The sequence below is a fragment of the Pelobates fuscus genome, chromosome 2 (assembly GCF_036172605.1).
Source record: "Pelobates fuscus isolate aPelFus1 chromosome 2, aPelFus1.pri, whole genome shotgun sequence".
Classification (NCBI taxonomy): domain Eukaryota; kingdom Metazoa; phylum Chordata; class Amphibia; order Anura; family Pelobatidae; genus Pelobates; species Pelobates fuscus.
This window is the reverse complement of record NC_086318.1, coordinates 250,414,045-250,431,536: the sequence shown is the minus strand read 5'-3', so window position 1 is coordinate 250,431,536 and position 17,492 is coordinate 250,414,045. Positions and strand designations below refer to the sequence as shown.

Genomic DNA, 17,492 nt, shown 5'->3' with positions numbered 1-17,492 from the left:
TACCGCTGGCCCCTAATCAAAATCCCATGAACATCTGGGTTATTACGTATCTCCTGCAAAAAGGGCTCCAAGGAGAGGACGAACAGCAAGGGGGGCAAAGGGCATCCCTGCCTAGTACCGTTCCCCAGGTTAAAGGGCGTCAGTGTCGCCCCCGATATCCGAACCCGTGCCTTAACGTCCGTATACATTGCTCTAATCGTGGTTATGAAAGTGTCCGGTAGGCCGAAATGTCAAAGGACCTCAAAGAGATAGGGCCATTTAACCCTATCGAAGGCCTTTTCCGCGTCGAGGGACAAAAACAACGTCGGGATTTTTCTAATTGTTTGCCTCCAGATAAGGTCAACATTCCGCCTAGTATTCTCGAAAAGTTGCTGTCCGGGTACGAATCCCACTTGGTCTGGGTGTATTAATCGTGTGAGTAGGGGGTTCAGTCTAGTAGCTAAAATTTTTGCCAAGATTTTCGAGTAGTCGTGGTTGATCAGTGAGATCGGACGGAAGCTACCCGGGGTGAGATCATCCTTACCCGGTTTTGGCAGAAGTACGATATCCGCCATCGACATATCCCGGTCCGTTATGCCTCCCTCCATTAGGTCATTAAACCACGACTCCAAGTGGGGAACGAGTTCCTCACGGAAAGTCTTGTAATAGCCGCCCTCAAACCCGTCCGGACCTGGAGCTTTATTGCCTTTCAACGTGGAAATGGCATCGTCTATCTCCTCAGCAGAGATGCGTGCTCCAAGGGCGGCAGATTCTGCGCCCCGCAATACTGGAAGGGAGAGGCGCGACAGAAAGGCATGAGTATCGTCCGCTTCGCGTTGTTGGTCCGATGCGGTCCCATTGGAGTGGTTGTAGAGATTAGTAAAGTACTCCGTAAAAACCTGAGCAATTTCAGTAGGATCCGTACAAAACTTACCCGAAGCGTCCTTAATCCTCGTTATATGCGAATGTCCCTGTCTCGGGCGGAGAGACCTGGCCAACAACATATCCATTTTATTGGATTTCTCGTAAAAGGTCCTCTTGGACCATGTTATGGCCCTGGCGGTATCGTCTATAAGCGCGTCACGAATCGAGGATCGAAGGTTACGTACGTCCGACAGGTTGCCGGATGATGGGGCAGTTTTATGCTTTTCTTCCGCTTTCCCCAGAGCCTCTAATAAAGATGACAAAAGTTGTGATTTACGCTTTTTCTTCAGGGAGGCCTCACAAATTAATATACCCCTAATAACCGCTTTATGCGCGGCCCACACCGTAGCTGGTCGGATTCCAGCCTCTGTGTTTCTTGCAAAATATTCTAGCAATTCCCGACGAACAGTTTCTACCACAACCGGATCATGCAGTAAAGAGGTGTTTAATTTCCAAGACCACGGAGAGGCCACACACAACCTATCCAAGGTCAGCGTGACCTCCGCGTGGTCCGACCACGTAATGGAGCCAATCGCAGTGCCTGAGACTCTGGGTGCGGAATAAGAGTTAACTAAGAATAAGTCTATTCTAGAGTAGGTATCGTGGGGCGCTGAGTAGAAGGTGTAATCACGTCTATCAGGGTGGTGTGCTCTCCAGATATCTATGAGACCTGTACGGTGCAAAAAGGAACGAAGCAATTCGTCTTGTCTGCCCCTCCCATGTGACCGCGGGCAGGGCCGCCACCAGAAATTTTGGGGCCCCTAACTCAGCTCAGGGTCTGGGCCCCCTGGGGCCCGCCTCCAAATAGCGCCCACTGGGTCCACACACAGACACAAACGCACACACTGATACAAAAGGATACAGATACATACTAACAGACACACATACTGAAACAGACATACACACATACAGGCATACATACTGACACACACATACTGAGACATACACACAGGCATACATAGTGACAGACAGACACCGACATACATACATACATACACACACACACACACACACACACATACAGACACCGACATACATACATACATACACACACACACACACACACACACATTCATACATACAGACACTGACATCCATTCATAATGGCATACAGACATACAGACTGACATACATGCATATATACAGACATACTGACAGACATACATGCATACAGACATCCATACACACAGACCTACGTTCATAATAATATGCAGACATACATTCATACTGACATACAGACATACATATATACATATATAATGACATACATATACACATACATAGACATACATACATACAGACATACATGCATACAGACATACATGTATGCATACAGACATACACAAACATACATAGACATACATGCATACAGACATACATGCATACAGACATACATGTATGCATACAGACATACACAAACATACATAGACAGACATACATACGTAGACATACATGCATGCAGTCAGACAGACATAGACATACACACACACAGACATACATACATACAGACATATACATACAGACAGACATACATACATAGACATACGGACAGACATACATGCATGCAGACAGACATACATACACAGACAGACATACATACACATACATGCATCCAGACACACAGACATACATGCATACAGACAGACATAGACATACAGACAGACATGCATGCATCCAGACAGACATACATACATAGACATACATGCATACAGACATACACGCATACAGACAGACATACATTCAGACAGACATACATACAGACAGACATACATACAGACACACAGACATACATACATACACATACATGCATACAGACACACAGACATGCATACAGACATACACATACATGCATACAGACATACACATACATGCATACAGACATACACATACATGCATACAGACACACAGACATGCATACAGACAGACAGACATACACAAACATGCATACAGACAGACATACACATACATGCATACAGACACACAGACAGACACACACACACATACATACATGCATACAGACACAGACATACATACAGACAGACACACACACATACATGCATACATACAGACACAGACAGATAGACATACACATACATGCATACAGACAGACACAGACAGATAGACATACACATATATGCATACAGACAGACACAGACAGACAGACATACACACAGACAGACATACATACATACATACATACATACATACATGCACACACACAGCTCATTTTCCAGCCACCCTCCTGTCTCTTACCTTTTCTTTGCAGGAGGGTGGCTGGGGATGATGGGAGTCGGCGCTGCTCCCTCTTCATTGCCTGGCTCTCCCTCTTTACGGCTGGGCGGGCGGGTGGGCGGGCGCGCTCCTAAAATAAGGGACAGTATAGAGCATACCCAGAGAAGGGGGGGGGGGGCAGATACAAAGCATAGGGCTTATGTCCCGAAAGACAAGGCAACCGTTAACAGTCAAAACATATTACACAGCAAACGCCCCAACCACACAAAAAAAAAACCCAACCCACCTCCTAGTCCAGTCCCAAGGCCCCTGGTATAGGGATGCAAAAGTCAAGTAAATAAACATCTTAAAAGGAAAAAAAAAAAATTAAAAATTAAAAATCGCCTACTGCCATAGCAATCCTGCAGGGTTGTACAGGCAGGACCCTCTAACACCATGCTGCAGGTCTCCCCCGTCCCCGGGGCACAGAAGCGGATAGGAGCTGGGGCTAAATCAAGGGGTCCGCAAGGAGATGAGAGCGAGGTCCAGCAGCACGAGAAAAACCCTAGCCCGCCCCAAATATAGTGCACCCGCCCGAGGCCGGGAGAAAAGCCGATCCTGGGGAACCCCACCAAGGACATCAGAGACCCGGGCCAGACTTAAGTGAAAAATTAAGGAGAGGATATATGACCCCCGCAACCCGCCGTCCCAAACAACAGGGGCCCACCCAGAAAAGCTCACCACCTGGAACCGCCGGTAGCCGACCCACAGCCGCGTAGAAAAGACCGTCCTCACTCGCCAGCCGCATACCATTCACGAGGAAGGGCAGGAAGGACCTCTGCCGCCGCTCTCGGAACCGCAAAGCCCTCTGGAGGACAGATCCCCAGCTCTTTCAGGAAGCCCGCCGGGTCGCCATCTGCAAATAAAATTTTGGTTCGGCAATCTTTGAAGGCCAACAACCGAAAAGGGTGACCCCAGGCATACTTGACCGATTCCTGCTGCAAAAGTTCGGTGATAGGCCGCCATTCTCGCCGTTTCCGCAGGGTAGCAGGGGTTAAGTCCTGGTACAGGGCCAGGTCAGCCCCCCTATAAGTAATGGGGCCGTCCCTGCCCCGTTTCATCAAGGCCTCCTTCGTCTGAAAAGACAGGAACTTTATTATGATGTCCCTCGGCCTTCTATCCTCCGCCCTTCTGGCATGAAGCGCCCGGTGTGCCCGTTCAATGTGCCACAGATGTTCTGGCACTTCAGGAAGAAGCGGCTTAAAAATGCCCAAGACTACGTCTATGAGGGACCCTTCTCCCTCCTGTTCCGGGAGGCCACGGAGACGAACATTGTTCCGCCGAGACCTGTTACCGAGGTCTTCGATCGCTGCTTCAGCCGTTAGCAGTTGGGACGTCAGCGTGTTGATCTGGGCTGCAGAGTCGTTATGGGCAGAGACTGTGGTTTCCATCCGGCACTCGAGCGCCGCCGTCCTCGCGCCCAGGGCCTGGATCTCGGCCTTCACCTCAGCAGTGTTGCGAGCGATTTCGGTGGCCAGGTAAGTGTGCACCTCTGTCAGTTTGGCCAATATTTGACCCGTGTCTGTGTCTGATGCCCCTGCGGCGACACTGCTTCCTGGGCTTGAGGGAGAGCGCGGCGTCCCCAGGCCGTCCCGTCCGCCATCTTGGGTGCTCAGTCGCGCAGCACGGGTAGCCGTGAACATTTCTGGGACCGATGTAGCCGTCTCTGACGTTTTTTTCGCCTGCTTCCTCGGGGCCCTTTTGTCCATCTCGGTTCCCCCGCTCTGGCAATCAAAATTTGCGTCGAATTTCGGCTTGTGTAGGCTGTTGGCACCGTGGTCGCAGCGGAGCTCTACCCGGACACGTCCAGCTCGATCGGCTGCAAACCACGCCCCTCGTTCCCACTTCTTTTAGTACTTCTCTGGTGTGAAGGCATACTTACTTACATATAAGTAGTGATTCATAATTTTAAAGGACGTGGGCTGTGAATATACTGTTCCTGCCTTCAGATTAACTGTTGGTTTCTACATGTGGTTGTGCAGGGGTGGACAGTTGTAGTTGTCCCACACAGGGTGCTACACCGTACTTTATGCACTTGCTTCCAGTGGGAGCCTGTAACCTGCATGCACCATAACTACTGTATCAGAGACCTACATCTGCCCCATTTTCGCATGGTGCCCCAGGACCTATTATGACACAGATTTGGAGCGCTTCCTTAACAAGGACCCTTGCCGCTGAATGATATACCACTGATAGGTGGCTTGGCCAGCTCTGTCTGTGCCATTTTTACTAGCCGGCTATGTCTGTGCCCATTACAACGGCCTGCTATGTCTGTGCCCATTGAAACGGCCTGCTATGTCTGTGCCCATTGAAACGGCCTGCTATGTCTGTGCCCATTGAAACGGCCTGCTATGTCTGTGCCCATTAAAATGGCCTGCTATGTCTGTGCCCATTAAAATGGCCTGCTATGTCTGTGCCCATTAAAATGGCCTGCTATGTCTGTGCCCATTAAAATGGCCTGCTATGTCTGTGCCCATTAAAATGGCCTGCTATGTCTGTGCCCATTAAAATGGCCTGCTATGTCTGTGCCCATTAATACGGCCTGCTATGTCTGTGCCCATTAACATGGCCTGCTAGGCCTGTGTCCATTAACATGGCCTGCTTTGTCTGTGCCCCATTGATTGGCCTGCTATGTCTGTGCCCCATTTATTGGCCTGCTATGTCTGTGCCTATTTGAATGACCTGCTATGTCTGTGCCTATTTACTCAGCCATTCTGTGTCCATTCGTTTGGCCTGCTGGGCCTCTGCCCTTCTGACGGGCCTTCTCTATTGGTGCCGAACCCCTTTGGCCGCAGGCCTGGGAGAATATCACTGAGGAAAACCCAGTACCCACCAGTGACATGGAGATGGGCAGGTGTCCAGGCAAGCACCACTACAATACTATCCGAGAGGACACCAGTATACGGCCATCTGAGTTTGGTGGGAAGGGTGAAGGCCCTAAACCTCATGCCTGAAGGGCAAGGTTTCTTATGAAGACCCGGGCAAACATCCGCGGTTTACACCAGACCGGCGACGGCACATCTCCAAGGAGACCTTCACACAGGCAAGGACCGCTACTCAGACACCTACAGGAGGCTGCGGTGTTTCCTTGTCTTTAACAAATAAATCTCTACCTACCTCCCGGTACCCATTTAGATATCGGTAGTTATTCCTGCGTAGGTTAACTCCTGGCTCTGTTCAGTGGGGCTTACTTGTCTTGACTTCCGGCCGGCTATTTGCCTTCTATCCGGGATAGAAGTTACGTATTCACTCTTATCTAGGTTTATTATTGTTTTTGTTTTCGTGCCTTCTTTTTCCTTTCACTCGGGTCATTGAGAGGCCTGACTTGATCTCCTCGACCTCCCGGGTGCTCGTGGATTGCGGAGAACGTCTCCAGCTTTCCTCAGGCTACCAACGGTCATCCTGGACCCTGCGCGCACGCACGGGATCCGGGCGGTCAGTTGGTAGCTTTCCATCATTGTTTTCCAAAGGTTGCCCTCAGCCTTATGCTGATATTGGTGTACCCTGCAGTTGGTCGCCCTGGGTCTCTAAGGGACTCTGGTTTGGTTCGCAGGAGGGTGCGGCCCTCCATCACCTCGATCCGAGAATATTTGGTTTTCAGGAACAGAGTGCGAACCCATCTCATATACAGAACTGGACACTGATTTGTTATTAGAGGGCGCAGCCCTCCCTCAACCTCAACCGGATACTGGGCTGGATACAGAGGATATGTTTGGAGTACCACATTCTCATAGACAGAACCGGTCCCGGATGTAGACTTGGTTATTAACGGGTGCCGCCCGCTCAGGCTATCAGCCAGACGCTACCACGGAATTCGATCACATTATTGGAGAGCGCAGCTCTCTCATACACTCGATGCTCTACGATGCCGTCCATTTGTTCTTTACACAGGCTTGTACCTAGGCAAGACTTTGAGGACTGCTTAGAGGGGCGTCCCTCCTGCATTCAATTAGATCTGACGTCCGTGCCACTGATTTCGTTCTAGAGGCCTGCCTGGTCATGCAAGATATACATTTTTAGACTGGATCCCTCTATTTTATCTCCTGTAATGGATCTACTGGATCCGAACCACTGTACCACTCGCGGGAAATACTCAGATGTATAACGGGAGGAGACTCCCACTTATTTACACACACTCCTGGGGTGCAGGTTTTGGTATATTCTGCACCATATAAACAGAGAATTGCTTTCTGTTTCCGATATCCAGGTCATTGCGACCATACTCAGTTTCTCCCATATCAAGATGACACGAGATATGGAGACCTTCATGGAGCAAACAGGCACTGCCTTTGCTCGGGTAACAAGACTAGGGAAGACCTACTACCCGGTCTGAAGGTAAACCGTACGCATGGATCGCATGGTAAGACCGGAAACCCCGGTTGTCTTCAGTCCCCCGTTCATTTCGATCCTGGGATTAGATGGCAGGACTGCACCACCCCCTCGGAGCACTTACCTGGTGTTCAGAGATTCGGAGATGGGGGACCCTCCGTCTATACTCTATGTCCCTCATGAGAACCTTTTGTTTTGGAGTCGCGCTTCCCACTTTTCAACTACCATCAAAGAGACCTACGAGACTCTATGGAGGTGCTTGGTGTGCCCCGACTCCTACACGGACATCAATATCGGGTCACGTCATACCGCTGGAGTACGGCTCAGGATGGTAGCAGACTCAGATGGGGCTGCCGACATTCTCTTGCAGGACACCACATGTCGGACAGCTGATGCTAGACCCTTCCTTTTTCGCTGTCTGCTCTTGGGTGTCACCTGTCTTGGACGGAGGGACTTTACAACTTGCCTGCGCATTGGAGAACGCTATGTGTTCGCGGGACACCAAGCTAAGAAGGGAGGTATTCCTCTATAGGGAAACTTTGAATTCGATTATTAAACTCACATTCCTGGGTCCCTTGACCTGGGTCTACTCTGGGAAGTTACGTGTCTGGACAGTCAGGGGTACAGGAGCCTAAGGATCTCACTGTATTTTACCCTATCTTGTAGGGGCGTGTATACCAGGAACCCCTACACAAATTTTGACAGGGCAAGCATGGATCAAGATCGTGCTACGGTAATCGGAGTATTTTGCTTGCTCACTACAGCACGTGAGGACTCTTCGAGGTTTACAGGTCCCAATCACATTGGATCTGTACATCTTTCGCTCTTAGACGATTACATCTCTGGATGGAACTCTACACTCAGGTTTACGCTTCCCATCCCTTTGTAATTTTCTGGGATTCACTATTCCCAGAATAGTCGACCACCGTTCCTCCATACAATTTCAGTTCGGAACCCTGAATAGACGTCCTTTTGGAGTCTTTTCCCTACTGCAGCCGGGGATTACAAAGTCCGTTTGGAATATTGGATTCACTTCGGATACGGCGAGTTTGACCACACCTTTGCCTGCATTATACATTCATTCTCGGATGAGACATCTCACCGGGTAGACCAGGAGGGAACAAAAGATTCTACTTGGTTCTATTGCGATATTGGTGGTGGACTTAGGCGCATTCCTTGAGATTGGAGATCTCCCTGCAAGGCCACATCGCCGGATGACCCTGGCACGATCGGAGGTACCACCTTACGGATCGAGTGAGACATGGTGGCAGTTTCTTCTCGCGGCCCTAAGTCCGCAAATGACCTTCAATATTTTACAACTACAGGAAACTGGCTGATAGGTCAGCTTGCCAGCTCATGGACCGACTGCTAGGAAACAGGTTACAACACCATGTACAATGGATCTATCAGCAGATGGCATCTTCATTGATCCGTCTTCTGTCATTTGTAGCAGTTGGTAAGTCCAATTAGGATTATTCTGATATCTCCTGACATAGGTACCAGCGACACAAACAGCATTGGATTGGTGAACTGAGCAATGAAACAGCAAATACGAAGCCTCCTGTCATGTTATAAAATTGTAGATTATGCTAGCTTTAGTGTACCTATAATCTTAATTTTATTAATGACAGGAGGCGAGTATTTCCCACCCATTCTTGTCCCTCCCTTGTTAATGTTTTAGTTTAGATTATCAGGTACCTATGCAACTCTGTTTGTTGTCTCTGCTACCTGTCGCTTGTTCCTTATGTCTGTGTTTTTTCCTAAGTACGGTTGGGATATCTACATATTAAGGTTAATTTTGGTTGCTACATTGGGTACCTACATGTTTATTCAGAGTACATTTCATTGGATAATCAACCTGTTCGATTCTGTTTTTCTCTCGTTTCAGTTTACAGTCCATCAACACTATCTATCTAGTTTGACGGTTACTCTCGGATGGTGGACATCGTTATATTCATCGTATCTAGGACTTTGTTTCTTCCCCATGATGTTCTCTGCCTTTTATTCTGTTTTGTCGCAGCTTGAAAGAGGAAATGATGCATGGGAGGGGAGTTTTATAGTACCTAACTTTTTTCAGATTGGTTGTTTTTCTGTGCTGCTGTGGAGTTCTAGTAAAGAGAGACTTAAGCAAATACAATATCCTTATTGTTCTAACAGTAAAAAAAAAAGCTTTCCTTTGCCTTAGACTAAATCTTGTGTCCTATGTAAAGTCGTGTTTGTGAATAGATTTCCACACAATGGTTTGTATTGGCCCCAGATATATTTGTATAATGTTATCATATCCCCTCTGAGGTGGCGTGTTTCTAAACTAAAGAGGTTTAACTTTGTTAACCTTTCTTCATAGCTAACATGTTCCACTTCCTTTTATTAATTTTGTAGCCCGCCTCTGCACTCTTTCTAGTGCCATATTATCCTTCCTTAGAACAGGTGCTCAAAATTGCACAGCATATTCAAAATGTGGTCTTACCAGCGATTATAAAGAAGCAAAATTATATTCTCATCCCGGGAATAATGCCCATTTTCATGCATGACAATACCTTACTGGCCTTAGCCACTGCTGATTGACATTGAACATTGAGGCATAGTTTGTTGTCTATAACAATTCCCAAGTCCTTCTAGTGTGTTGTTATCCCTTGATATAATCTTCATATGGTAACAGGGTTTAAAGCACCCTGCTTTAAATAGTGCATGTTTATAACACAGGGGATTACCTACTGGAGTAGAGTGCTTACTAAATTTATTATTTGTATACAAATAGTTGTTTAAGACACAAGTGGATTATTTGGGAATAGGATGTCAGACAGAGATATACTTCACACTTTTGATCCCACTTGACCAGTTACATATATTTAAGGTATAATAAACATTTATAACACACCATAATAATTTACTGATATACATACATTTCTGGATGATTAACTTGTATCCTTATTCCCCAGTTTTATTTCTGTTTATATAATATTGAAAAAACTATATGTGTCATTATTAATGTTCACTATATTGTTAGAAAAATAAAATTTAAATTCTTAAATAAAAATTATTTGAACAAAATGGCCACTTCTGGCTACTGGATGTGTGCACATTCATCTGTGCTTACCATGTTTCTAGTTTTTCCAGGGTCCATTGTGGGTGTGCTAGAGTCTGGCACATTGACCTGCAAAGACCAAGCTTTTAAATTACAAGTGCTGCCTTTCACACCCTGTTACTGCTTCCCTAGCTGGGTCTAATCAACTGCTTCTCACAGAGAAGCAATTAATTGAACCTTTTCACCAGCTCAGAGGTATTGGGTGGATATAGGATGGAGTAGCATTTAAAAAAGCAAACAAAGAATATGAGCATTAATGTTATAAGAATCAAATTAAAGAAGGGAGGGGGGATATGTAGGCTTCCCCTTGCAGGTGTGCTGTCTGCAAGAGAGAATCTCATTACATTTGCCAGAGTGCAGTGCATGCTGATGACAAATATAATTTTTGCACAGGATTAATATTAGTAACTCTGTTCAGGACTGCCTAAGCTACATGTGCTGGGGGTGTAATTAGCAACAGACACATATTTGCAAATATCTCTGGATGTGCAGTTGTAAATGCAGAAGTCCTCATGGTAGTTTGAGTAACCCTTTAATAATCATTTAATTGAATATTTATTACCTTCTGATATAAGAGCGGTTATAAGACAAGCTATCCCAGCTCCAGCGTTGCTCAGTGCAAATGGAATTCGACGTCCAATCCGATCAATGGAAAGTAAAATGAGCACAGCTCCTGGTAACTCCACCACTGCAGAGATGAAGAAATCCATATATAGACTTCCAGATACAATTCCTAGGCGCATAACTAGACCCTGATAGATAACTGCACTTGTAAACCTATAAAACAAAATGTCAATTCAAAAACTTGTTTGTACACACACAGACATTTACTTGAAAATATATTAGGTGTTAGTAGAACTTCATAGACTCAACCTTTCCTAATTCTAATAGTGTTAAAATGTTTACTAATGAGCTGTGTAAAAATAGCTTACCAGATGCCAATTCAGTTACACTTCACTTTTAGATATACCATGGGGAGGTTGCTGTATAACAAGATTATTATTAAAAATGTTGCATCTCAGTAATTAAAGAGACATTCATTTAAAAAGCTTTAGTTTTGAATGAGACCATTGCCTCATTCTGCAGGCTGAAAAAAACAGGGAAATATTTTTTTTCCATATTTAACTACTTATTTTTTACCCTTACCACACCCACTCTAGGGCAGGCCCTGATCTAAACAATCAGTGTACTATCCCTAAGTATGCTGGAAAAGTGATTTGGATATCTTGGTTGCTACTTCTAAGTGCTGCTTCAAAGTGTGTGATTAGAGGTACTCTGGAGAGTTTTACAGAATCATCAACTGTCTAAGAGTTTTCTTTTTTACTGTTACAGGTAAGATTCCTCCATAGGAAAAGGTTACTGATTGTACAAGGTTTGATTTCCTGTTGGTAATTGGTAAGGCATTTGATTAGCTAGGTGTTTGCTATTGATTGTTGGTTAATTAGCTATTGTTTGAAAATAAGCATAGGCTTACCCAGGTGTTAAACATTCCTAGTGGGTGGTGCTCTTAGGAGTTATATATGGGTTGTGGTCATTAGCTTGGCTAATATAGCTTGGTTGCTACTTCTAAATGCTGCTTCAAAGAGTGTGATTGGCGATATTCTGGAGAGTTTTACAGAATCTTCAACTGCCTAAGATTTTGCTACGAGTTTTCTTTTTTACTGTTACAGGTAAGATTCATCTATAAGAAAAGGTTACTGATTGCACAAGGTTTGATTTCCTGTTGGTAATAGGTAAAGCATTTGATTAGCTAGGTGTTTGCTATTGATTGTTGCAAATAAGCATAGGCCTACCCAAGTGTTAACAATTCCTAGTGGGTGGTGCTCTTAGGAGTTATATAAGGGTTGTGGTAATTAGTTGGCTAATATAGCTTGGTTGCTACTTCAAAGTGTGTGATTGGAGATATTCTGGAGATAAACTGGAGGTTATCTGAGTTATACAGGAGGACAAAAAATATATTTTAGATTTGTTTGATTTACATTATTCACCTCATTAAAATGACAGACTTAGTTCAGCGTAATAGTTGTTATGCATTTGTTTCACGTTCCACTTTTTGGAGATTTGGATGCTGTCTAATCTGTAGACAGTTCTCTATATTGCGGCAGGAGATTGTATTTTTGAAGTCTGAGATTTGTAAATTATCTGGTAAACAAACTCAGGCTGGAACTGTTGCAAAGCCACTGCCGCAGAGACATACTAGGAATGGCAGATGGATTACTGTAGGATCTGGTAGACTTGGAGTTGTGGATAAAAGGCATATTGCACAGTCTGCTGCTCTACATAATTCATTTTCAGCACTTTCAGAGTGTAATGGTGTTATGGAGACAGGCTCAGGCATGAAGTGTAGTGTTGTTATGGAGACGGGCTCAGGCACCAAGTGTAATGGTGTTATGGAGACATTCTCAGGCACCGAGTGTAGTGGTATTATGGAGACAGGCTTGGAGACTATGGTGAGGCCTAATAGAAAGCATTTGTTGTTGGAGGATTCTATCATAAGAGGTGTAGAGCTGGACAATAGTGGTCTTGTGAGATGTCTTCCCAGAGCTACTGCTCACTGAGACAGGAGACGTATTTGTAATTTTGTTACGCGAGCAAAGCAGAAAGGGGAATTGGATGTACTTGTCCATCTAGGGACAAATGACTTGGCTTGAAATAAGGTTTCAGAGGTAAAGAACGTTTTTTGTGTTTTTGCCAATGATATACGGCAGATTGCTTCCACACTGTAACTCTCTGAAGTTCTGCCTGTGCATAACACTCAGAACGACAGGTGGATTCATATTAGGGACTTTAACTTGTGGCTTGGTGAATGGTGTCGGAAGCAAGGATTTGGCTTCATTTCTCATGGTAGCTCTGTTTGGAATGGAAATAAAATTTACAAAAAAAAGATCGTTTGCATCTTTCTCAAAAGGGAACAAATGTTCTCAGTGAGCAGTTCAGATGTTTTGCTAGGATGTATTTAAACTAGGAGGAGGGGGCAAAAGGGTGATAAAACATCAATCCAATTGCCCCCCAAAACAAGGACAGATGGTGCCTGTAGCAAGTGTGTTAAAAAATGATAAGCTTATTCTTAACTCCCTACTGGGATTGCCTCTAAGACAAGTCGTTGAGGAGCCAACTCGTAAAGAGGCCATACTTAATTTAGTGTTAACAAATGGAGATTTGGCATCAGATATTAATGTAGGGGAAAGTTTAGGATCCAGTGATCATCCAGTGATCATGTATAAGCACAGTGACTGAGTCACATCACACAAAAACAAAAGTTTTAGACTTTAGAAAAACTGACTTTTCTAAAATTAGAATATGTGTAGAGGAGTCATTATCAGACCGGAGCAATTTAAATGGAGTCCAATAGAAATGGAATTATTAAAAGTTGCACTGCTGAAGGCAACAGAAAATTGCACTAGGCTTGTCAGTTAAAGCAAAAAATTCAAGAAACCACTGTGGTACTCCGCAGATGTGGCCAAAATAGTAAAAAACTAAAAATTAGCATTTAGTAATTATAAAAAATCCCAGAGTTTGGAAGATAGACAGATCTATAAAATTAGGCAGAAAGAGGCTAAGCAAGTTATAATAGCTTCCAAATCACACACAGAAGAGATAATTGCCCAGTCAGTAACAAAGGAGGACAAAACATTTCTTAAATACATAAATAAGAAAAGGAAAGTAAAACAAGGATTAGTTTGATTAAAAACAAAAAAGGAAGGTATGTAGAAGAGGATAAAGGTCTAGCTGACTGCCTCAATGAATATTTTTGTTCAGTGTTTACAGATGAAAATGAAGGAAAGGGGTCTCAGTTAGGAAAATGACAAATGAGTCATTTGTTACATGTGAATTTACAGAGGAAGAGGTTTTTTTCAACTATCAAAAGTAAAGACAAATAAGTGTACTAGAAGAACTATTAACAGATTTATTTAACCAATCATTGTTAACAGGAGTAGTCCCAGAAGATTGGAAGTTAGCGAATGTTGTGCCCATTCACAAGAAAGGTAGTAGGGAGGAGTCGGGCAACTATAGGCCAGTAAACTTTACTTCAGTAGTGGGGAAAGTAATGGAAACCATGTTAAAGGATGGGATTGTTGAACATCTAAAATCACATGGATTTCAATATCAGAGACAACATGGGTTTACTTCAGGGAGTTCATGCCAAACTAATCTTATTGATTTTTTTGATTGGGTAATTAAAATAATAGATCATGGTGGTGCAGTAGACACTTCTTACCTAGATTTCAGTAAGGCTTTTGACACTGTTGCTTTTTGGATTCCAATATTGTTGAATGGGTAAGGCGGTGGCTGAGTGACAGGCAACAGAAGGTTGTAGTTAAGGTTGGAGTATATTCAAAGCATGGTCTTGTCACCAGTGGGGTACCTCCGGGATCTGTACTTGGACCCATTCTCTTTAATATTTTTATTAGTGATATTGCAGAAGGTCTTGATGGTAAGGTATGTAACAGGGTTGAGGTTCCAGGAGGAATACACCAAATGGCAAATGATATAGGTAAACTACAAAAATGGTCAGTGTTGTGGCAACTGACATTTTATTATTATTATTATTATTATTATGTTATTTATATAGCACCATCAAATTCCGCAGCGCTTTACAATGGGTGGACAAACAGACATGTAGTTGTAACCAGACAAGTTGGACACACAGGAACAGAGGGGTTGAGGGCCCTGCTCAATGAGCTTACATGCTAGAGGGAGTGGGGTAAAATGACACAAAAGGAAAGGATAGTATTAGACTAGTGACAGTTGCAGAAGAGGAAACATTTAATGCATCTTGGACGTAAAAACCCAAGAGCAGAGTACATAATATTTGATAGAGTCCTAACCTCAACATCTGAGGAAAGGGATTTAGGGGTAATTATTTGTGATGACTTAAAGGTAGGCAGGCAATATAATAGAGCAGCAGGAAATGCTAGCACAATGCTTGGTTGTATAGGGAGAAGTATTAGCAGTAGAAAGAGGGAAGTGCTCATGCCATTGTACAGAACACTGGTGAGACCTCACTTGGAGTATTTTACTCAGTACTGGAGACCGCATCTCCAGAAGGGTATTGATACTTTAGAGAGAGTTCAGAGAAGTGCTACTAAACTGGTTCATGGACTGCAGGATAAAACTTACGAGACAGGGGGGATATGATAGAAACATTTAAATACATAAAGGGAATCAACACAGTAAAGGAGGAGACTATATTTAAAAGTAGAGAAAAACTACCACAACAAGAGGACATAGTCTTAAATTAAAGGGGCAAAGGTTTAAAATAATATCAGGTATTACTAATAAAAAAGTATTACTTTACCGAGAGGGTAGTGGATGTATGGAATAGTCTTCCAGCTGACATGGTAGAGATTAACACAGTGAATGAGTTTAAGCATAAGATAAGGCCAGGGACTAATAAAAGTATTTAGAAAATTGGGCATACTTGATGGGCCGAATGGTTCTTATCTGCCCATCATTCTCTCTCTGTTGGAATTTATATTAGAAACATAGAAACATAGAATGTGACGGCAGATAAGAACCATTCGGCCCATCTAGTCTGCCCCATTTTCTAAATACTTTCATTAGTCCCTGGCCTTATTTTATAGTTAGGATAGCCTTATGCCTATCCCACGCATGCTTAAACTCCTTTACTGTGTTAACCTCTACCACTTCAGCTGGAAGGCTATTCCATGCATCCACTACCCTCTCAGTAAAGTAATACTTCCTGATATTATTTTTTAACCTTTGTCCCTCTAAATTAAGACTATGTCCTCTTGTTGTGGTAGTTTTTCTTCTTTTAAATAAAGTCTCCTCCTTTACTGTGTTGATTCCCTTTATGTATTTAAATGTTTCTATCATATCCCCCATATGACCCACAACTACTTAACATTCAATGGCAAATACTACTTGCAGGAGACTGAGACTGCCATGGGTACAACTTGTGCCCCTATATATGCAAATCTCTTTTTGGAATGGTGGGAGCAACAAGTTTTGATAGATCCGCAATATAATCTGTACCATGGATATATTTTGACGTGGTACAGATATATTGATGATATGCTCCTACTATGGACTGGTTCTGTCCAACATTTTGAACAATTTGTGACTACATTGAACAGTTACAAACTAAATCTTACACTGACTCATGTTATTGACGAACATGAACTCGTCTTTTTAGACCTAAAGATTTTACTAATGGAGGATGGCACTATCCAAGCCGAACTATTCAGAAAACTAAAACAAATTGAAATCCCATATGGGCAATACCTGAGAGCAAGGAGGGATTGCTTGCAGGATTTTACGTGCTGTCAAGAATGCCAAGTCCTAAAACTACGCTTTAAAGCTTTAGGTTATCCGAACAGGGTTCTTAAGAGAGCCTATCAACGTGCCAGCCAAACCAATAGAACCATAAGTTTGAAATCTACACCTAGTCAACCAAATTCTCTGACTCCCAGATGTATAGCCACTTTTGACAGTGGCTGGACAACAATGACACAGACTTTCTCTAAACACTGGCCCATATTACTGCATAATTCTACACTTAAGCAGTCATTACCAACCCATCCATCAATAACAGCTCGAAGATCTAAAAACTTGAAAGATCTTCTAGTGCATAGCTATCTGGATCCAATTTCATCTAAATCCAATTGGCTTACAAGCACCAAGGGCACTTATAGATGTGGCCATTGAAAGGCTTGCAATTTCATTACTCCTTCAAAATCTACTACATCGACACAATCCAAAATCACTATCAAAACCAATTCACTGGTGAACTGCAGTACCACCCAGGTGATATATCTAATCACATGTAGCTGTGGCATCTAGTACGTTAGCAAGACCTTTCAACAATTTCGCTGTAGGGTCCTTCAACATGTGGGTTCCATTAAAAACACCAGTAGCCAGACATATTGCTAACTTTCACCAA

General features: G+C 43.8%; 1 protein-coding gene across 1 annotated transcript in view; it reads right to left on the bottom strand.

Annotated features, from left to right (window-relative positions):
* The window catches only part of SLC22A3 (solute carrier family 22 member 3), a 363,281-nt gene that overhangs the window by 23,643 nt on the left and 322,146 nt on the right, over positions 1-17,492 (bottom strand). The window contains exon 7 of the mRNA XM_063443336.1: positions 11,151-11,365. Within this exon, the coding sequence (XP_063299406.1) occupies positions 11,151-11,365 (215 nt within the window). The remainder of the gene's footprint in view (positions 1-11,150; positions 11,366-17,492) is intronic.